This window comes from Halictus rubicundus, chromosome 1 (genome assembly GCF_050948215.1).
Source record: "Halictus rubicundus isolate RS-2024b chromosome 1, iyHalRubi1_principal, whole genome shotgun sequence".
Taxonomy (NCBI): domain Eukaryota; kingdom Metazoa; phylum Arthropoda; class Insecta; order Hymenoptera; family Halictidae; genus Halictus; species Halictus rubicundus.
This window is the reverse complement of record NC_135149.1, coordinates 26,933,565-26,955,740: the sequence shown is the minus strand read 5'-3', so window position 1 is coordinate 26,955,740 and position 22,176 is coordinate 26,933,565. Positions and strand designations below refer to the sequence as shown.

General features: G+C 43.0%; 2 protein-coding genes across 6 annotated transcripts; one reads left to right on the top strand and one right to left on the bottom strand.

Moving 5' to 3' along the window:
* Positions 1–9: 9 nt before the first annotated feature.
* Positions 10–22,011, bottom strand: Tab2 (TAK1-associated binding protein 2). 5 transcript variants are annotated; one of them, XM_076797336.1, is made up of 10 exons: positions 21,626–22,011; positions 10,169–10,307; positions 6,460–6,973; positions 3,184–3,570; positions 2,693–2,905; positions 1,718–1,869; positions 1,560–1,653; positions 889–1,149; positions 228–284; positions 10–149 (listed from the first exon to the last, which is right to left on the bottom strand). In XM_076797336.1, exons 2-10 carry the CDS (start codon positions 10,274–10,276, stop codon positions 106–108), a joined length of 1,830 nt encoding a protein of 609 aa, XP_076653451.1. In that variant the 5' UTR covers positions 10,277–10,307; positions 21,626–22,011; the 3' UTR covers positions 10–105. The 5 variants fall into 5 exon arrangements, with proteins under 5 accessions (XP_076653451.1, XP_076653444.1, XP_076653435.1 ...); XM_076797329.1 differs by lacking the exon at positions 21,626–22,011 and adding an exon at positions 13,939–14,045; XM_076797320.1 differs by lacking the exon at positions 21,626–22,011 and having other exon boundaries at positions 10,169–10,814.
* Positions 16,119–18,227, top strand: LOC143360510 (uncharacterized). The gene is made up of 2 exons (XM_076799484.1): positions 16,119–17,241; positions 17,867–18,227. The coding sequence occupies exon 1, from the start codon at positions 16,436–16,438 to the stop codon at positions 16,919–16,921; it is 486 nt and encodes a 161-aa protein (XP_076655599.1). The 5' UTR covers positions 16,119–16,435; the 3' UTR covers positions 16,922–17,241; positions 17,867–18,227.
* Positions 22,012–22,176: the final 165 nt, after the last annotated feature.

The following is a 22,176-nucleotide window of genomic DNA, read 5'->3' as shown; positions in this document are numbered from 1 at the left end:
CGTGCCCTCTTCTCGCAATCTGTTGATTTCCTACAACAATTTTTTTTATTTAATTTAAATAATAATTTTATATACAGTTCTCTCAAATTTCTATTGCAGTTCACGTCATACCACCCAACTATGCACTGTTCCTGGAAAAGAAATAGAAACTTCCTTTATATTGTATGCAACTGTATGATCTTTCGAAGATCATTGATTCACGGAATGCACTCTAAAAGTATACTCACGGCTCGGTGAAAAGTTGTGATGATGTGTGACTCGTATATGAATATCTTGTGTCTCGCCTGTAAATCGAACGTTCAGATTTTGTTACATTTACGATCGATACCACAATTTGATATGATCTTTGACATTTTAAAAATTACTTACCACCATTTACGGTAACAAAAAAAAAAAAAAAAAAAAATAGAGAAAAGAAACAACACAGCACACCAAGTTACTATCATTAATTCATTTGAATGCAACACACGAATAAATAAAAACATGCGTTTCCACTCAACTTACAGATATCGTAAAGTATCAACATTTCAAGTTACTCCAGTATGTAAAGGGCTATAAAAATTAATGTAAAAAGAAACAACACACGTCCATGCGCTACGATTAAGTACATATTAGGTTCTGTTTTATTGATACCGCGTGTTCCAGCGGGCGTCAATACATTATTGCTTTCTCTCGAAAAATCTTATAGTACTCTATTATCACCTTTCGTTGCACACTTTATCACAGTATGCAGCGGTCAATCTTCAAGACAGTTCGGAACAAGTTCAAACGATACACATGCTGTTAAGGCACACTTTTGCTACTCCGACGTCGACGGAGGATTTCGATCGGCGTCCATGCGCGCTAGAGACTTGGTGATCTCCTCGATTGACTTTTTGGAAGCCGTACCTGCGTTTCCATGATCCAGCAGCCTCGGCATGTCGCACTGCTCGCATTTGTTCATCAACGGGTGATTATCGAACGTACACATTCTACAGACCCAAGAGGGACCGTCCCGTTCTTCTCTGTCAACGTTATTTCCGGTTACATCCGGTTGCCAAGCGGGCAGTTGTCTGGGCAATGGCGGAGGATTGAAGTTGGAGGTCGGTGGCAACGGTTGACCAGTATAAATATCTTGATAGAACTCTTCGTTCGTTTCGCCCAGAGGTACTGAAAATTAAGACGGCAATTAAAGCTTTGCAGTGGTAACCATCGTTAATAGCAACTATACGTAACTGAATTTGCCACGCGAATTATTTAATACGAGACATTGAGCATTTTTGTATAGAACATTCTCGGGTGTTTAAAAATTCGTCTTCTTCTGCCGTTAATTTATAATTGTAAGGGATTTATTGTCTAAATTACAGACTTCTGTTGTCTTGTGTAAATGTCAATGTATGTCTGCAGTCATGAAGAGACCTTTATGCATTTTCAGTAGAAAGATCTGCAATCTAGACAATGGACCCTTTTCTTCTAACGTTTAGAAGAAGAAGGAGACACCGAGGCACGAATTTTGATTCAGCTTCCAATAAAAATGTCACTCTGTCTCTCGTATAATAAATAGAATACCAGAGAACTACCTCTTGGATCTGACCACTGATCCACTTCATCCGCCAATCTGTCGCATTCCACCTGCAGCTGATAGATTTCGCTCCTCAATATCCTCTTCAGCTCCTACGGAATGGATTTCGGCCGTGAAGCTTCCGGCGTTTCTATTATTCGACAGCGATGTACGTACCTGAGGCGGCATTGAGGAATCGAACGGTCTCGAAAGAGACTGCAGCTCTTTCTTCATCGCTTCGAGTCGTCCTTTCTCGGCCCTCAACTCCCTGGCGAGCCTTTCTTTCCGGGCTAGCTGCTCGGCGACCAATTTCCTTTGACGCTCCGCCACTACGAAAAAGAAACAAATAACACTAAAGCGACTATTATGACAATTCTTTACATGTAATGCGCAATTGTTAGAGGTGTCCGAAAATGTCGGGTACATGGTTGGGAATGCAACGTGTCGAGACGAGTTGGGTTCTCGAATACATTGGGATTCAATATTCATAATATAGAGAATCCCTATATATTCGAAAATCCCAAAATTCTCGTCCCGAGCCGGCCCGACATTTTCGGGTTCTGGCACATATCTCTAGCAATTGTTCTTTTGTATGAACTTCCAGGTAGCATTGAATCACCAAACGTGATGATCTTGAGAAATCGGGCAGGGTGCAAACCTCCAGGGGTGGTTTTAGTTCTTTCCAGAGGTCCCCTCCAGTCGCATGAATTTTCTAGGACAATTTACCGATACCGAGTCGAGTGATCGGGCCATGATCGTTCAGGAAACGCATGGTCATCAGCGAGACGACGCCGCTGGTGAGAAGGAAAAGCGGATCAGGTGGTCCGCGTAGAGTAACCGCGAGCCTGGCTATGTATAGACGGAGCGTGGGGTCAGGAATGCGTAAATATCGTTCTCAGTGTTACGTGCGTGGGCGTAGTACGTGCGACGGACAGACTGGTCGGTTCTCGGCAGGTAAATATACGTGTGTATCACTCCTATATAATACCAGCCACCGAAAAACAAAGCATGATCAACGCACGCGCGCACGCGTTCGGTATTACAACCAGGAGGATACACACGGACACACGCGTACGCACACCCCGGTTTATTAAAATAGACCGAAGGTTATTTTCGACTAGGTCGGCGAGAGGGGTGTCGGCAAGGGGATACCTTGATTCAACGGCGATCGATTCTGATCGGAATTGGCCTGTATCCGTTCGCCAACGGGACTGGAGGGCGGCGAGGTCGTCGTCGGTCCTGACGGTGTCGTCGGAAGGCTGATGAGAGGGACGATATTCGTTGTCGGCGGTACCGAGGGTGTGGTTGGGGCGCTCATTGTTGTCGTGGGCCGTGGCAACTGGCTGGGTGGTCCCGCTGGAAGACCTGAAGAGAGCAACTTCCGGTTAGACCGAGGACTCCTCGTCTCTTACGTTAACGCGGTGTTCTGTTTTTACTCGAACTTTTACGATTTTCTTCTATCAAACCTTTCAAACCTTTTGCATTGAAATTTTGCGTACACGTTTATTGGTGTGTGAAGTACACTTGTGATTTTTTTCGGGTACAAATAATCAAAATTTCGCGAGTTATATATTTTTTTATGCAGCAGGTTTTGGTGAACGTGAAAAGAAGAAGAAGATTAAATCGTTTTGTGGATCACGCACCTGGCGGCCTCTGGGGACCGGTTTGTACCGGCGGTATCAAGCTGTTGGGTCTGCTGGGACCCATCGGAGGTCTGATCCTTGCAGCGGCCACGCTGCCAACGGCTCCCGCACCGATGCTGATTTGAAGGCGACTCTGAAAACCCCGAGGATCCAGGGAGGAGCTCGAGTATGTCAGGCTCGAGCCCTGTGATCTGATGTCGATCGGCGGTTGAGGTTCCGAGGACGGCGGCCTGAGCGTCAGGCTGACAGAGGTGTAGCTTCTCGTGTGATCGATCTGCGGGCCTGCGTTCTCCACGCTGAGCAACGGGTCCGCGTAGTGAGGCCGTGGATCGACGATCAGATCGGTTCGTTTACAGGCGCCACCGATCGTGGGCACCGTTCGGAAGTCTACAGATTTATCGGTCATTAAACACTGACGGAAAGATAGATCGGAATTGACTTGGCGGAGGTGATCGTTGGAGGATCGAATAGTGGACGTTGGAGAACGTCCTGGGAATTGGATCGAATGATATCGGAGGACGTTCTGGTAATTGGAGGATCGAATAGGGGACGTTGGAGAACGTCCTGGGAATTGGACCGAATGATATCGGAGGACGTTCTGGTAATTGGATCGAATGATATTGGAGGACGTTCTAGTAATTGGAGGATCGAATAGGGGACGTTGGAGAACGTCCTGGGAATTGGACCGAATGATATCGGAGGACGTTCTGGTAATTGGATCGAATGATATTGGAGGACGTTCTGGTAATTGGAGGATCGAATAGGGGACGTTGGAGAACGTCCTGGGAATTGGACCGAATGATATCGGAGGACGTTCTGGTAATTGGAGGACGTTCTAGTAATTGGAGGATCGAATAGGGGACGTTGGAGAACGTCCTGGGAATTGGACCGAATGATATCGGAGGACGTTCTGGTAATTGGAGGATCGAATAGGGGACGTTGGAGAACGTCCTGGGAATTGGACCGAATGATATCGGAGGACGTTCTGGTAATTGGATCGAATGATATTGGAGGACGTTCTAGTAATTGGAGGATCGAATAGGGGACGTTGGAGAACGTCTTGGGAATTGGATCCAATGATATCGGAGGACGTTCTGGTAATTGGAGGATCGAATAGGGAACGTTGGAGAACGTCCTGGGAATTGGATCGAATGATATCGGAGGACGTTCTGGCAATTGGAGGATCGAATAGGGGACGTTGGAGAACGTCCTGGGAATAGGATCGAATAGGGGACTATTCCAGTGAATAGGATTGAATAAATGTTGAGAAAGAATCGGATCTCCCCCTGCATGATCAAAGAATGCAGCACTTAACACTAGATCTACCGAACCAGTCGAAATGACTGGTTCCTAATTTTATCTTTCACAATTACTGAAATTATAAAAATGTTTTCATCAGAATTTTTTGAACGAACTTTTTCATTGAAGCACATGTTAGAATAAAAATTGTATTAAGTTTGAATGGATGTAGTCTTGTCATTATTACAAAGCAATGTTCATCAGTTGTATTCATTACTCGGTAGTTCTAGTGTTAAATTTCGATCGGTAATGATATAGTAATTGCTCCTGCAAGAAGTGGTAACGTAGGATTTTCAGGGGACATTGGAGAACGTCCTGTGAATAGTTTACGCAGGCCCCTGCTCGAAGATGAGGGTGAATTGTCCAATAGTGGCGAGTATGATTGCGATCCTACAGCGAAACCAGGAATACTATTCTCGCCTGGTTCTGGGAGAAAGATCGGTGACGAAATTTCCTGATTGATACACCAGTGTATCTGTCATGTCTGATCATAGCCCGCTGCCTCCACTTGTTCTCGTGTTTACAGAAATTACGGCCAGAAAACGCTGCAATAAGTAGCAAAAGTGGCAAATAGCCAGACAGCGATTTGATGCAATATTCCCGGGAAAAAGGGGACGCGGAGTGAAAGAAATGCTCGCGAGGATCACGGTACACCCTGTGCATCGTCCTAGGGCAGCCTAAGCTAATGGACGAGAAGAAGTCGACGGTATCGATCGGGGAACGCAGTAGCGATGCATTGTATGATTATGGCGATGATCGAACGATCCGCAGGACATCCGCGTGGCAAGGTCACGATACTTAAAAATGAGCGGCGCGATCGCTGCACGTGGCAGGAACCTGTTTTATTCCCGTTTCCATACCGACACGATGCACTCGAGCGACGTAATTGCTTGTTACGCAACCGCTCCGCTGCATGTATCTAATTCATCAACTACGCTGCAACCATGTTGCAACTTGGAGCCACCGGTTAACGGAAATGGCTCGGGATCTAGCTCCGTCGTGACGGACTAACGGTTTCCACCGGTTGCCGACAGTCCGTGTTATCTTCAAACGAGTACACTGAAGTTGCAATTTCTCATTCGCTCGTTGGAACACCGCGCTTGCTACTTTGAGTTATCTTCTTCCAGACGACAGTCGGTTGGCGAACGCAATCGAGCGGATGAAAGCGCGCGTATCTTTGAAGAGCAGGTCGCCGAGAGGGTCTGACCCCGAAGAACGTAAAATTGGTGGCCGATGCTGAACAAGTTTCAGCGATTCTCGTGAGGTTCGAGGCGTCTGGAGGTCGATCCTTTTCAACCTGGTCTCCAAAGACCGCGTCGATCGCGAAGCCTTCATCCGCTTCAGGGTGCTCCGGCGTCGCAGCTCACGATAAACAGAAGAAAAGAACCCATTAAAAACAGCAACCGCGTCTTCGACACGTTGACACGGTCATGGCCGACCGGCGCAAACGAACCCGACGAGAATGCGCAAACCTCCGGTTTGCTGGGCAGTCAGCGTGTGAACCCTTTCGCTGCCACGCGAATTTTTGAACTTGCACCAGTGAGTCACAACACAAAATTAAAAATGTTCTAATGGCAAAGAACTGCGAAATATATTGAAATAACGGCACAATCTTGGCGACAGCAAGGCATCTTTCCAACAAATTTCAGAAACGATTGGGGGAGACAGAGAAGTGGTGGTCACCATGGGCCAAATGAGAAGACAAGCGCCGGTCCCATGGGACCACCGTGGCAGCGAAAGGGTTAAAGACCAGGTCACCGAGACGATCTAACCCCCGAGAAGGTAAGAGTGGGAGTCGATGCTGAACGAGTCCAGAGATTCTTACAGGATCCTAGGGGTCTGGGTATCGAAGGTCGATCCTTTTCAACCTGGTCCTGAAAGACCACGTCAATCTCGATGTCCACAAGCCCTCGTCTGCTTCGGGATATTTCGGGGTGCTGATAGAAAGGGTAAGGGGACATTGTTCTTGATGCGTACCACGATTGCCAGCTGGGCTGCAGGCAACGTTCACGTTCAGCTCGAATCCGGCCGGCTCGTTGCCGGCGTTCTGCACGTGGTTGTTGCAGTTCGTCTCCGGGGGTCCTGCGATGCAGTCGTCGAAGAATCCCCTGGTGGTGCATGCGGGTGGCGCCGAGGAGGGTGTCGACGGGTTACCAGCGATCGGCGGCGACGAGGAGATCGCTGCGACCCTGGTGCAGCTCAGGGGACAGCGTCTGGAGGCTCCGATGTCCAAGGACGCTGGCCTGTGCGGTCGCGGGTTGCTGGTGGCCACATTGTTGCTTCGTTGGAGCTGGCTCATCGCGCAGCAACGTTGCAGCTGCTGCGCGGCCGGACTCGGTCGTTGCTGTTGGGGTTGCTGAGGGTGCTGTTGCTGCTGGGCTTGTTGCTGAAGAATGCCGCAGACCGCGGCCGGAGGGAAGGCGCCCGGTGACGGTCGTGACTCTTGCGTGGCGCGCAGGCTTCTCGCGCATGTCTCCCGGTCGTGGCTGTTCTGCAACGCACACACGCACCCGGGTCAGCCAGTTTCCGGTCGCCATGGGACCTTCGAGGACCATTTCACAACCCTTCTGCCCTCGGATTTTCCTCTGCGGGGAGGCTAAGCTCAACGGGCTACCCCCGTGCCCGACACTGACTTCCTCCGCAACGGACTCGCGGTGCTTCCTGAGGGGGTGATGCGGGGCGAGTTAGACCCCTTGCGGTCCAGGTGGATCCGGTCGTGTGGCCGGGATGCTTACGCGTTCACGAATGCCGTTGGCAGATCGTAGATCCTCGCTGGGTGATCGCTAACGAGCACCGGGAACGATTAAACATCCCTTGGTGGAGGGGTTGTGGTCGGAGTTTAACACGTTCGCCACTGACGCTTGCTTCGAAGTTGTATGACGCGCAGGGGTTGAGAAAAATAGTGGTTTTGGTAGTCTCTACCCTTAGGCACCCCTTTGATCAGGAACCCTTCGGATATGACGCCCGATTCTGGGTAAAATTTGATTTTATTTGGCGTTTAAGAACTATTTGAATGACAAAAAGCTGTTCAAATATGGAATGGCCAATACTTATAAAAATTTTAGAAATGCTCGAACCGATGCTGTTTTCGATCAAAATTCCGCCGGGCTCGGAACAAAATGGACTGTGTAAACCGAAATATCCGTAAGAACAGCGAAACCAGAGCAAGACAGATTGCTTTTCAGCGGCGGCGAACGTGTTAAGCACGGATGATCATTCATCCAAGTGGATTATATCCCGGCTGAATGGTCGAATGCAAATAAATGCAACAGGTGGACCGCAAGGGGTTAGAAACGTCAGGGTTCCGCAGTCCTCTAGGATGACTCTGAGGCTCGGCAATCATTAATATCGTGCAACCGGAAGTGCCGAGAGCTGTCGGCACTTCCGTCTCGAGGGGATTAGATCAGTATTTTAGTGTGTTCCATTAAAGTTCCGTTGATTAGGGTGACGTCGTTGGGTTCGTACCACGCCATGGACGATTTTTTTTTTTTTAGTATTATAAAACGAACAAAACAAGTTCAGCACAAAGGATTCACGTACACACAGGTTCCACGCTCGTGCAACGGCAGGATACAACGGTGTTCTCGCAGGACGTTAATTCGCATAAACGGCAGTGTTATGAATACGCGAGTTGTACACCGGTGTTTGTTAGTCGTTGTCGTGCTTTGTATTTTAGCGATGACGGATGAGCGGGGAGAGAAAATCTTTGCAGACTGGTTAGGAGCACACTCTGTGCAACCGGGACGCCGTTCCTGGAGTACTCGATCGCGAAAATGAATGCAAATTTTCCGCTAACATTAAACCTACCAAGCACAAAACATATGAAAATGAACCGTCTTATAGAAGGGAGAAGAAGGAATTTACTTAAACTTTGTACGACTTTCATTGTAATATGTGCTTAAATAAGTCGATTCAATAATTTCCTATGAAAACGTTTTCATAATTTCCGAAAAACCGGTTGTTTTGACCGTGGTAGGTTTAGTGTTAACACTAGAAGTCGAAATGATTTGCTCCTAATTTTTTCTCTTAGAAATAATGGAATTATAAGTACGTTTTCAGGAGAAAATTTGTCAATAAACTTCTCTATCCAAGTAGATATTGAAAAATAAAATGGTACGAAATCTAAACAAATGCAATTTTGTTGTTATAGTAAAGCAATGTGTGCCAGTTGCATTTACTGCTTGGTAGTTCTAGTGTCAACAGTAGAAGTCGAAATGATTTGCTCCTAATTTTTTCTTTTAGAAATAATGAAATGATAAGTATATTTTCAGGAGGAAATTTGTCAATACATTTCTCTATCCAAGTAGATATTTAAACAAAACTGGTACGAAATCTAAACAAATTCAATTTTGTTGGTATTATAAGGCAGTGTATACCAGTTGCATTTACTGCTTGGTAGTTCTAGTGTCAACAGTAGAAGTCGAAATGATTTGCTCCTAATTTTTTCTTTTAGAAATAATGGAATTATAAGTACGTTTTCAGGAGAAAATTTGTCAATAAACTTCTCTATCCAAGTAGATATTGAAAAATAAAATGGTACGAAATCTAAACAAATGCAATTTTGTTGTTATAGTAAAGCAATGTGTGCCAGTTGCATTTACTGCTTGGTAGTTCTAGTGTCAACAGTAGAAGTCGAAATGATTTGCTCCTAATTTTTTCTTTTAGAAATAATAGAATTATAAATATATTTTCAGGAGGAAATTTGTCAATAAACTTCTCTATCCAAGTAGATATTTAAACAAAATTGGTACGAAATCTAAACAAATTCAATTTTGTTGGTATTATAAGGCAGTGTATGCCAGTTGCATTTACTGCTTGGTAGTTCTAGTGTCAACAGTAGAAGTCGAAATGATTTGCTCCTAATTTTTCTTTTAGAAATAATGGAATTATAAATATATTTTCAGGAGAAAAGTCAATAAACTTCTCTATCGAAGTAGATATTTAAACAAAACTGGTACGAAATCTAAACAAATGCAATTTTGTTGTTATTACAAGGCAGTGTACGCCAGTTGCATTTACTGCTTGGTAGTTCTAGTGTCAACACTCAAAAGACGGATGGCTTTGTTATAAATTAAAAAAAAAATATTTTTGATGGTATTTTGTCTAGATCCATTGGTCTTTTTATTGCATCCAATTGCACAACTTCTGCTTGAAATTCATCACCAAGAAACGAATGGCTAGGTGATGCCTTTGAAGTACTGGGTCTGAACGGACCCGGCTCCGGCATCCAAATGTAAATCTTTCGAAACTCATGATTTATCTCTAGCAAATTACAGTTATAATGCATATAAAAATATTTTTCACGTAGACTGATTGGCTGGAAGCAACTACGTAAATCCAACTTCAACGATTTAAAAGAAAACTGAATATTCCAACACATTTTGTGTCGTTTATAAAAGTTACAAGAGCACACTTACCGAAGCTCAATCCAACTAAAATACAAAATTGGTCACATTGACTCTCAGATTACATTATTTTCGACCTGGTAAAATGCTGAAAGAAAGTAAAACGTTCTTAACGCGTGTCGTGACCATCGATTTCCGTCGTTTCAGATCCACAAATAATAGTATCCAGTTGCGACGAGACAATAGGCCCGCGGGGTAAGCAACGCGAGTCGGAAGGACCATGCTCGAGAAAGCGAGTCGAGTCTCCAGGAGCAGCAATGGTGGACAAAGAGCACCTATACCTGGGCGATGCACTGGGAGACGACGTGATCAGGGAGCGCAGGGAACTGCTGCTTCAGCTCATGGAACAGCTGCATGATAGCGATGTTAGAGCAATGGCACTCCCCCATCGTGGGCCCCCATCCTCCTGGCAAGGCCTACCTGCGGGTGCCAGGTTCTCTCGTTACACCAGGTACATGCGACTGACGATAGTCGAATAGTTAGCGTTGTTGTCCGGCTCGGGACTAGGCGCGATCACTGACACTGTTGATCGGGCAGCGGCCAGATTCGGTAAACGAGATATACATGTGTGTGTGCGCGTGTACGTATACACACGATCACGCGTGTCCCTAGTCTCGTTCAGGGGGGTTGGTAACGCGGACTCGGGTCTCTCCCGTCCGTGTAGCTCTCCGGCCGAACCGAGAAACGCTAGACGCAAGAATCCGCCGCGGAAATTTCGCGGTTTCCCGGATAAACGATTTGGATGCCCTCCAAAGACGACGTTCCTCGTGCGGTTTCGCGTGTCGCCGCCCGAGACTGTTTCAAATTATTCAGGCCCGCGGATATGAGCGGACGGCCGCACCGGCCCGCGATTAATGGAGACAAAGTCGCGAGAAAATGAAAAGGAGAGAACCGTGGAACCCGTCCCGGCAAATTGTCTGGCCTGTCGGCGAACACACATCCGAATATTAGGGGATCGCTGGCCCCCGCGATCGTCGCGAACGATCCACGCGGATCCACGGCGATGGATACCTGCGAAAAATTCGGGACCGATATGCTGCTTGGATCGCGCGTTCCGTACGGGACCATTGATCGCTTACCGCTGGAAGAGAAGAAGAGAGACAATACGAGTTTAATCGATAAAATTATCTTTGTTTTTGATGAATTTTCTTACGGAATTATTTCTGGCACGTTCGCGACACTTTTCTGATTAAAATGATACCAAACACGACCCACTTTGGACCGTGTTTACTCGTTTAATCCTCGATATAGCGGAACCTCTGTTATCCGAACAAAGGGATGTAACTGGTCTAGGATAATAGTAGGATTATCTACAGTATCGGATTAAATCTTTGGGGATTTGTAGAATGAATTGAAATTCAGTTTGCATTGAATTGTTTAGCATTCTGACATTATCGGTTCGGATAATCGAGGTCCCAATGATAAAATTATCTTTGTTTTTAATGAATTTTCTTACGGAATTATTTCTGGCACGTTCGCGACACTTTTCTGGTTAAAATGATACCAAACACGACCCACTTTGGACCGTGTTTACTCGTTTAATCCTCGATATAGCGGAACCTCTGTTATCCGAACAAAGGGATGTAACTGATCTAGGATAACAGAAGAATTATCTACAGTATTGGATTAAATCTTTGGTGATTTGGAGAATGAATTGAAATTCAATTTGCATTGAACTGTTTAGAATTCTGATATTATCGGTTCCGATAATCGAGGTCCCAATGATAAAATTATCTTTGTTTTTAATGAATTTTCTTACGGAATTATTTCTGGCACGTTCGCGACACTTTTCTGGTTAAAATGATACCAAACACGACCCACTTTGGACCGTGTTTACTCGTTTAATCCTCGATATAGCGGAACCTCTGTTATCCGAACAGAGGGATGTAACTGTTCTAGGATAATAGAATAATTATCTATAGTATTGGATTAAATCTTCGGTGATTTGTAAAATGAATTAAAATTCAGTTTACATTGAATTGTTTGCCGATATTGTCGGTTCGGATAATCGAGGTTCCACAGAATCGTCGATTGAACTGACAAATGTGGTCCGAATTGAGTTTGGTCTCACTTTCAATCAGAAAAATGTAACAATTATGTTGACAAAACTTTTATAATGAACTAATTAAGAAGGAGAAAGTTCTGTCATTGGCGGTGGAGGGGATAAATTTTTCACGAGTATCGTGTACATCGTTTTCGCATATAGTGTCGCATTATTCTCGGTTTTCCAGTGAATGTGATCGTGAAATCTTTGTTAGATCATGCTTCTAGATCGCAAAATATTGACGAACCAGTTAGAAAAAATCTCTGTTGGATGGGGTTGTTCAATTGTTACGTTGGAGCATTGTCTGACTACGCAGGGGACATTCTACTTGGACGATCTGTCGGTCAAACTTTAATTGAACTATCGAGGCCTTTTTTTTTAAATGTACAATACTCGGTTAAGAAATGTACTATAATTTACGAGGGAGATTTAAATAGTAACATTGTTGACATAAAACCTTGTCTACGATTACTCCATTCGTAACGAAATGACGTCACATCTACAAGGATAACTGGTTCGTCTATAACAGAATCTCCAACGAAACATTAAGTAGATTGAGGCGTGACAGGTCAGACACGGTGCAAAGTAATTTTAGTTGACGACTTTCCGAAGATTTTTCGAGAGGAAAAGCAAAGGCTTTCACACTTTCCACGGCTCGTCGGGGCTTTAGTTAAACGAACGACCGTTTGACCCATTTCCCAAGGGAACGAACTTGTCTTATAGTTATAGGTACACACCGGTTACATACCAGGTGTCCGACAAAAATCTATGACCGCAAAAATCGCTTTCTTATCGAGAAACTGAAGGTTCTCAACCTGCATTTAATTACCATAATATTCTTCACCAAAACTATACTTTTGAACTAACCTTATTCTAAATATTACACAAAACTACATAAGGAAACCAATGCGACAATAATCGTGTTAAATAATAAACACCCTTTCGATTCTAGTAAATGTTATTCAAAATATATTTAGAGCACATCAAGGTGGCACTTATTTTATACAGTCGAAAATAAAAAGTTTCCTAAGGATTATTTCTATTCTAAAAAAACGTGAATGTTTGAAAATTTCTATATTTCAGTATAAAATTTCAGTGCAAAAATTCAGTACACTGTTAAGCAAAATAGGTTGAGAATCCAGTCCCTGGAGATGTTGCAAAGTTCTAAAAAATAGAAACAGTGGTAAATGTGTATCTGGACGATGGGAAAAATTCGTGCGGAGGTCGATAACTCCGAAACACCCGGTACGTTACGGAATTGGCAGCGAGTAAAGAAACGGTGGACACCTGTGCTGCGTGGAACGTAGGAGTGCCACATAATTAGCCGGCACTGCGCGTGCCACGCTCCCACGCGCGCACGCATGCGTTCTCCTCTCCTGCAGGTGCACTCGCGTCAATTAAAATGCAGCCGGGCTTGTTCGGATCTTCGGGTCCCGTTCAGACGTGCAAAAAGGTCCGTTTCAACGAGCAAAAATTCTACCGTCGACTCCCTTCGCAGAATAACCTACTTCCGCTACAAACCGACCCCATTCAGATAACGCACTCGAAATGAGCCGATCATGATTTGTGGATGAACAACGGGGATGACCAATTAGGGGATGACCAATTTTCTGTTCGATCTTCCACAATCTTTTAACGAAACGACTGATGGTCATTTCATTCAGGAAATTCAATAAAATTGTTTAATCCTTTGCACTCGAAGCTGTTTTGACTAAAAAACTAGACGATTTTTTCCATCTTAAGAAAATCAAATTGATATAATACCTCATACAATATTTAAATGTTTAGTAATTTATTGGACACAAAATAATGTGAACAATATTTTGAATAAGGCCTCAGAGTTAATTCTTGCAATGTACAATCAGTAACGTGCAAAAATATACAAAATTGCATCAAGCGCAATTTTACCAAAAAATGGCCCAGTTCTTGCAGCAAGGTGCTCAACAATTGTTGTATGAGATATTTTCGAGAATTGAAAGGAGTATGAAAAATCGTCCGATCGGTTACCTCGTGGATGCATCGGCGAGTTTAGAACTTGAAACTCGAGGACACCGGAAGTGCAAACGTCGGGGGTTGTTCGCTCGATCGAAAGACACTAAAGACGTTTTTTCCATCTTAAGAATATCAAATTGATATAATACCACATACAATATTTAAATGTTTAGTAATTTATTGGACAAAACAAAATAATGTGAACAATATTTTGAATAAGGCCTCAGAGTTAATTCTTGCAATGTACAATCAGTAACGTGCAAAAATATACAAAATTGCATCAAGCGCAATTTTACCAAAAAATGGCCCAGTTCTTGCAGCAAGGTGCTCAACAATTGTTGTATGAGATATTTTCGTGAATTGAAAGGAGTGTGAAAAGTCGTCCGATCGGTTACCTCGTGGATGCATCTAGAATTGAAACTCGAGGACACCGGAAGTGCAAACGTCGGGGGTTGTTCGCTCGATCGAAAGAAACTAAAGAGATTGGTAACCGAACGCGTTCAATTCGCACTTGGCTCGTGGCCACGCGATAGAATAAAACGCTGGGCGGAATTAATATTTCGCTTCCCTTTCTCCGTTCGCCTCGCACCTGGCAGCATCGGTCGTGTCAGGTGAGTGAGGCATCAATCAGAAAGAAAACTGTTTATTGGCACGCGCGGCTGCATCTACGTGCATCGGTCCTGTATCGAATTGTTGCTGTGGCCGAGGTGTCGGTGCTCTCCAACGAGGAAAGTCTGCGAACCACATCATCCTGATCAAAATTGCTAAATCTTTTCCTCGTCTCGAACTGATTCGCTAAAAAAATTGCAGACATGAATAATATACGTGTTCCCGTAGATTGAAATCGTCACTACGAGTTTTATTTTATGAGATAAAGGGTTCACATTTAGGTACAATATATTTTCAATGGAGATGAATGAGAAAATATTGTCTGCGACCTAGGGCTTGCTTTGAGGGCTACTTTCACCCTAGGTAGTGAATATTTTTTCAAAAACACACGAGTCCAATATTAAATTATTTCTCCACGATTGTTTTCAACCTAGGGCTATTTTTGAGTTTGATGTTATGAGATAAAGGATTCAAATTTGGGTATAATATATTTTCAAAGGAGATGAATGAGAAAATATTGTCTGCAACCTAGGGCTTCCTTTGAGGGCTGTTTTCACTCTAGGTGGTGAATATTTTTTCAAAAACCACACGAGTCGTATATTAAACTATTTCTCTACGATTGTTTGCAACCTAGGGCTATTTTTGAGTTTGATGTTATGAAATAAAGGGTTCAAATTTGGGTATAATATATTTTCAAAGGAGATGAATGAGAAAATATTGTCTGCAACCTAAGGTGTTGGATATTTCTTGAAAAACACACGAGTGTTATATTAAACTATTTCTCTACAATTGTTTGCAACCTAGGGCTATTTTTGAGTTTGATGTTATGAAATAAAAGGTTCAAATTTGGGTATAATATATTTTCAAAGGAGATGAATGAGAAAATATTGTCTGCAACCTAAGGTGTTGGATATTTCTTGAAAAACACACGAGTGGTATATTAAACTATTTCTCTACGACTCTTTGCAACGTAGGGCTACTTTGGAGGGTCATTTTCACCCCGTGAAATATTTTTTTTTGGAAAACATTTTGGAGGGTAGAAATTTAATTTTGGTGCTCGAATCTGGTCACGGGAGCGTTCGAACGTTCTCGCGAGCGATCGAAATACTTCGGAAGCGTACATTTTTGCCCGTTCCCGCGAAGTTTGCCAACAGGACGGTTCTTCGACACGCAAATGACGAAAATGCAAAATAAACGCGCGTGGGCAAGCATTCGACGCGGAAACGCGCGACAGCGGATCGAATTCGACCGACCCTGTGGATCTAGCGAGATCTATCGCAACTTCGGAGTAAAATAACATACTTCGACATAAGACCTACCTATCACGCGCGAAAATTTCGTCGAAATAATTGTGAAACAGCAGCAATTAAAGGGCCGGCGCAGTTTGCGCACTCTTGGCAAAGAACGTTCGGTACAATATTTTCATTGACGACAGAAGCGAATACAAAATTCAGCAAACACAAAGAAAATATTCATGTAAAAATTAGTGTGTTCGTGCTTCTTTAATGCACAGAAAGTAATTATCCAGGGAGGGTTGCAACCATCCACAAATATTAAGAACATTTCTTTTTGATAACTTGGTGTTTTCATGTTCACCCTTCAAAATTCCAATGTTATTTTATTAACATATTTTTATAAAAATTCTGCTATCATATTCGTCACATTTTCCCGGTTAAAACGATACCAAGCACGACACACTTTGGAAGATATTTGCTCCCGTAATTCACGACATAGTAAAACCTCTGTTATCCGAACTCAGCGATGGAACGTCGCAGGACGGTTTTGAGATTTTCCGGTGTAGAAAAAATCGAAATAAAAATAGGAAACTGTCAGCTGCTTGAAGATCGTAGTTTGGAAATTTGAGAAATTGTTATGTTGTTATAGCAAGTTGCGCGTGCACACAATGGGCCAGCGTCGGCCGGTTTTCGACCAAAAAGGACATAAGGGGGATCTAATTGCACGAGACACGCAGGACGTTTCTATCAGTGACGAGAGAGAGAGAGGGGGGGAGGGAGATTTTAAGAGAGGAACGAGAGAGTGTCGTTCGTCGGGACAGGCGAAAAAGGAAAAGCGGAATTCCAGCGTGCCGGCAAGATATTTGTGTCATGAAATAACCCAGGAGACACAGCGTGGCTGTTTTCGTCTGCTCCTGGCAATGCGGGGAAAAGCGAATTCCACGAGTATTTTCACGCATTTGGAAGAATTCTTGGCAGTTCTTTTTAAACGTCTCGAATGCGTCTCGGACCGGGACTCGGCTCGAACGGATTCGCGAACAACCAGCAGACTAGCATCCCCGCGCAGTAATAATTCGAAAAAAGAACCCGTCCCAGAGATTGCTCGAGGAAAGTCTATGGAATTTTCAACGAGCCTCTGCAATCGTGCAGGTTAAACGCCGGAAACCTCGTTCAATCTCGTTAGACACCTGTTGATTCGCCGTACGGCGAGCAATCGATCAGCCGCGAGTGAAACGCGTAATTTCGAGCGTCGTCGAACGGAGCAATAACGGCCGGTAATTGCAGTAATTGTTTAGAAAAATGACTGTTCCACCAGTGAATGACCCTTGCCGGTTGAATTATCTGCTCGGGACCGGGCATCGCCAATTACGTGGAAATTGCACGTGAACGGAGAACAAACATGGCCGACTGGAAAAATGCAGTCATCCGGTTGTTCGACCATCACCATCTAAAAATTGACGCAATTGTTTTAAGGGTAATTAATCAGTGAAAAGTTCCGGGTTTTTACAATGTTGTTAACGTAACTCTTAACCTCATTCTCCATTTTAGACAGAACAAAATATTAAACCTTAGCACTCGAATGGCGACTGTAAGGCGCCATTAAAAATTCCTGTATCGTTATTCAGAATATTTTTTACATTATTAACACCAGAACTACCGAGCCCTAAACGTGACTTAGGCTTATCCCTTTATAATAACAGCAAGATTGAATTTGCTGTTATTATAACATGTACTCCAAAGAAGAGATATATTAAAAAATTTCTCGTGAAAACGTTTTCATAGTTTCACTAATCGTGAAAGAAAAAATCATCCACCAGTCATTTTGATTGGTTTAGTAGTTCTAGCGTTAAATTTGTTTGTATTTAATAAATTACTGAACATTTTGGTACTGTACGAGTAAATTGCAACATTTTCGTATGTACAGCATGAAAAAATATATATAGAAGGGAAATATTCTAGGTCGGATGAAATGTTTTAGAATTAAAATGGCTTCGAGTGCAAAAAATGTTGCTACAACTCAGAAGAACAATTTTTTAATTCTCAAATTAAGTATTGTCTGAAATGTAACGTTTTAAAATTCGATTTTTTTAACGATACAGACGGACTATCCCGTTAATGCCGGACGAAAATAAGGAACCAAGAATAATAATTGACGAGGGACGCATTGCTAACGTTAAGCAGAGCTCAACAAGTTACGGCTCAAGGCGAAAATAAACACCGAAATCTTGAAAATAATGCTACACTTTTTCTCGCGTAGGCAACGTCCGCTAAAAAAGCGTATGACCTAAACACGCCCATAACCGATCAATAACAGTCACGAATATTCGTCTCGAAGAATATGTTTTTATTCATACTCAAATAGTAGTAAATTTAATTTCTTTTTCAATCAATGTTTGTGTACATCTTGCCTACCAAAACAACGTCCGCCATTGACAGAAATAAAATAAAATTATACATGTAAACACAATTATATTTGTAAACACAGACTTAGGATATATAATTCCTTGGAGAGCTGGTAAATAATTTTTTTACAGCGTGATAGCTTCATAAGTTTTGCTGAGTTCTCTGTTACGTTAATACGATACGGTGAAGTATTTATGTGGAAAATTTGAGCTCAAACAAACCGGATTTTTAAAAGTTATAAATATATTTGCAGAGATTCCTCCACCATGTGGAGGAGGATGCTCTTCGTTTTATGCGAACTAACGTTCAAGCACAGCTTGCCACTGAGGAAGCCAGAAATGCTGAGCAATTATCAAGATTAGCTGCTGAAGAAGCGCCTCCGTTCGCGGAAAGCATACTTCATGCTCCAACTATCGTTGATTGCGGATAAGTTAATAAAAAATTCCGTTTTACGTAACAAAAAATCAAACTGAAGGCTTCTATGTTTATTAACAGTAGGTTTACGGGACCCGTCAAAATGACGGGTTCTAATACTTTTAATTTAGGATTATTGTGAAGATCCATCTACGTGGAATTACTCAACAAACTTATTTCCTTAACTAAGAAAACTTGGATAGACACATTCTTCTTATTTTTATAAAGTGATCTAAAATACTCACTTTTAATGCTCCGTAAACCTAGTGTTAGCAAACCCTTAATCGGGTTTGTTTTTTAATACTAATGTGTCCTTAAAATATATTCTGAATTTACCCTACAGCTATGTAAATGGCAACAAAATTTTTCTCCGTCAATTTTCCCCACTTTATCTCGCATCTTTGAAAGGGTTCAAAGTTGAAAAGTCTCCGGATCAACAGGTCCAAGGATTCTCCACGAATAAATTCGTAACTTTTGAAGGGAAATTTGTTCGAGCACTAGCTTACGGTGCAAGAGGCCTATAAACATAGTGGTCGTGCAGCAAGAAAACCAAAGTTTTCTGTCAAGCCTTTCTGTAACAGGATCCGTATTCATTTCCCGTAGAGTTTGAACGGTAGTGCCCCCTTAACGCGCCGCCGAACGCGGGTTCTTTACGATCGCAATAATTCATGTGGCCCCATAAAGCTCGTTATTGACTCTCTAAGCAGCTCGCTTTCACGCGATCACAAATATAGCCGGGGCTCTAGACTCGTTCACTAGCGAGCCAAAAAATACTAATTTCTTTTTTCCTCTGTCCGTTTGATGAAATCGAACGAGCAAATGGTCTCGGCCGAACGGTGCACAGTGGGCCAAAAGCGCCAAAACGTGGCCAAAACAGGAAAGAGTACTTCAATTTAGTTCAAAATTGATACTCCAAGGTCTCTCGGGTCACTGATTATAAATCTGATGTAAAAATTACAAAAAACAAAATGGCCGATTCAATATGGCAGATGGGTAACCAAAAAAATTATTGGACTTTCTTGAAAATTAGTTTCCCATTTTTTCGGGCCGGCGAATATGAATCTGATGTAAAAATGATAAAAAACAAAATGGCGGATTCAATATGGCGGATGCGTAACCAAAAAAATGATTGGATTTTCTTGAAAATTAGTATTCCCATATTTTTCGGGCCGGCGAATATGAATCTGATGTAAAAATTACAAAAAACAAAATGGCGGATTCAATATGGCGGATGCGTAACCAAAAAAATGGCAACTTCCTTGAAAATTAGTATTCCCATTTTTTCGGGCCGGCAAATATGAATCTGATGTCAAAATTGTAAAAAACAAAATGGCGGATGCGTAACCAAAAAATTATTGGATTTCCTTGAAAATTAGTATTCCCATATTTTTCGGGCTGACGAATATGAATCTGATGTCAAAATTATAAAAAAAAAAAAAAAAAAAAAAATGGCGGATGCGTAAAAAAAATGATTGGACTTTCCTGAAAATTAGTATTCTCATATTTTTCGAGCCGACGAATATGAATCTGATGTCAAAATGACAAAAAACAAAAATAAAATTTTTTTTAAACAATAAAAAAATTATTATTAAAAAAGAAATTGTTGTATCAGAAAACTCTATAAGTTGGAACCATACAATGCTTATTTAACAAATTTGATTATAACTTCTAAATTTCTCGAGAAAACATGCTTGTAACATGCATGCTAGTACCATGACTACCTCTGCGTTACAAAAATGGATCGCATTACGAAAGGGGCAGTTTTGGGCAGCTACTTTTTCAAAATAATGTTAAATAATAGTGTCTACTACAAGACTCGACAAGAATCTCCGTGGAATATTGTGGAATATACAACTTTTAGTATACATTTGTAAAATCTGTGCACTAAATTTTATCGTTCACTTCATACATTCCAAACATTAATTAATATAAATCCAATGTTATTATTATGTATAGTATTTACTTCCAGGAACAGCATCCATCGTACACGCACAAAAAAAAATTCAATTTCCGTAAAATTGTAAGCTTGACACCTTTTTTTTCACAAGGTAGTTCACTGCACGAAAACTGCGAGACGACTGTATGGGATATTTGTACTCCCACCATTTAGCAAGTGTAGGTAGTAAGACCTTTTTACCTTCAACTTCTTATACAGTCATTACCTGAGAATCCAATACGGCAAGAGCCATACCCCTAACGTGAAATTCATTTTTTGCATTTTCGCCACGTTTTGGCGCTTTTGGCCCACTGTGCGGTGATTAGCGTATCGATTACATAACCTATAACGGACGGTGTCCTGTCCGCGGAGTAAACACAGTATACGTCGTGTTACGGGTGGTTTTATTGCGAGCGGTTAGGGGGGGGGGGAAACGTGTTCGCACGGTTAAAAAACGATTTCGGCCACGAAAGCTCGTCCGCCGGCTTACGTAGTTTTTAAATCGAGTGGCACGTCCGTCAGTGCGGCTAAAATCGTCGACGAAGTTTGGAATTCGTGGCATCGATTGACCCTGGTGCCTATGACACGCCCGAGAAAATAGAATCGCTTTGCAACTTTCCGGAACGAGTTGCTCTATAGGAACAACGCTATTCCCTCTTTGATTCCCTGAAAAACGAGGAGAAAATTCGCCGAAGTAGAATCGAATAAATCCACCGTCCAACGAAACAGACAACAAAGGAACGTGACGTTTTATCGATAACAAGTGCGTGTGTCTGTGTGTGTACACCGGAAATCGGCACGCGTACCGCAGAACCAGCAACACGCAACTTATCGAGGAAACTCGCATTGTTGTTGCATGTCCAGCGCATTCCGTTGCGCGGATGTATTTCGGTGTCGCGTGGACGGGCAAAGGTCCCGATCAAAAATCTCTGTTCGTGTCCCCTCCCCCTCCGCCGTTGCGGCGACGCATAGATTTTTCGAGTCGACGAATGTCACGGGGAGAATAGAACGGTGAGAGAGAATTTTTAAAGATGGAGTCGAGGCACGGTGTAATTGCATTGAATGGGCAGGGACCCGGTTTTAAAATCCGTGCGCTTCTACTCACCGGACGGCAACCATTGGAAACGTCCAACGAACGGGAAACGGTCACGCACACTTCGAACACTTGACCGGGCGGACACTTCGGGAACTGTGGAAATTTTTTCGCACGTGGCCGGGACTCGAATTTCAAACTGTCACTGTACGGTGACGCGGGTAACGGCAACTTTTCTGTCGTTTTTCGGGGATTTCAAGGAACGAACGAGCGGCGACCGTCCGTCGGGGCCACTGATCAGCTGTGCACTGCGTACTGGGACCGCGGTAGTCAATGCAACAACCGAAATGGGGAAAACCGATTCGCGACGAACCGACGGAAACGTTTGGCCGGTTGTAAATATTTTTCCGGAATTTGTTGTCGCTCGGTCGGCGATTGTTTGTCGGGAGGCCGCGGGCTGCCGATGATCAAAATAAAAGATGCTCCAACGATCGCGTAGTCAAGATGGCCGCCCGCACGACAAGTGCTTCCCAGTGCTTCCCTATTTATGAATGGAAGACGCGTCGTAATAGTTGCGGTCACCGAGGAAGGGGAAACCGCGTGCTATTTTAAAACCCACACGA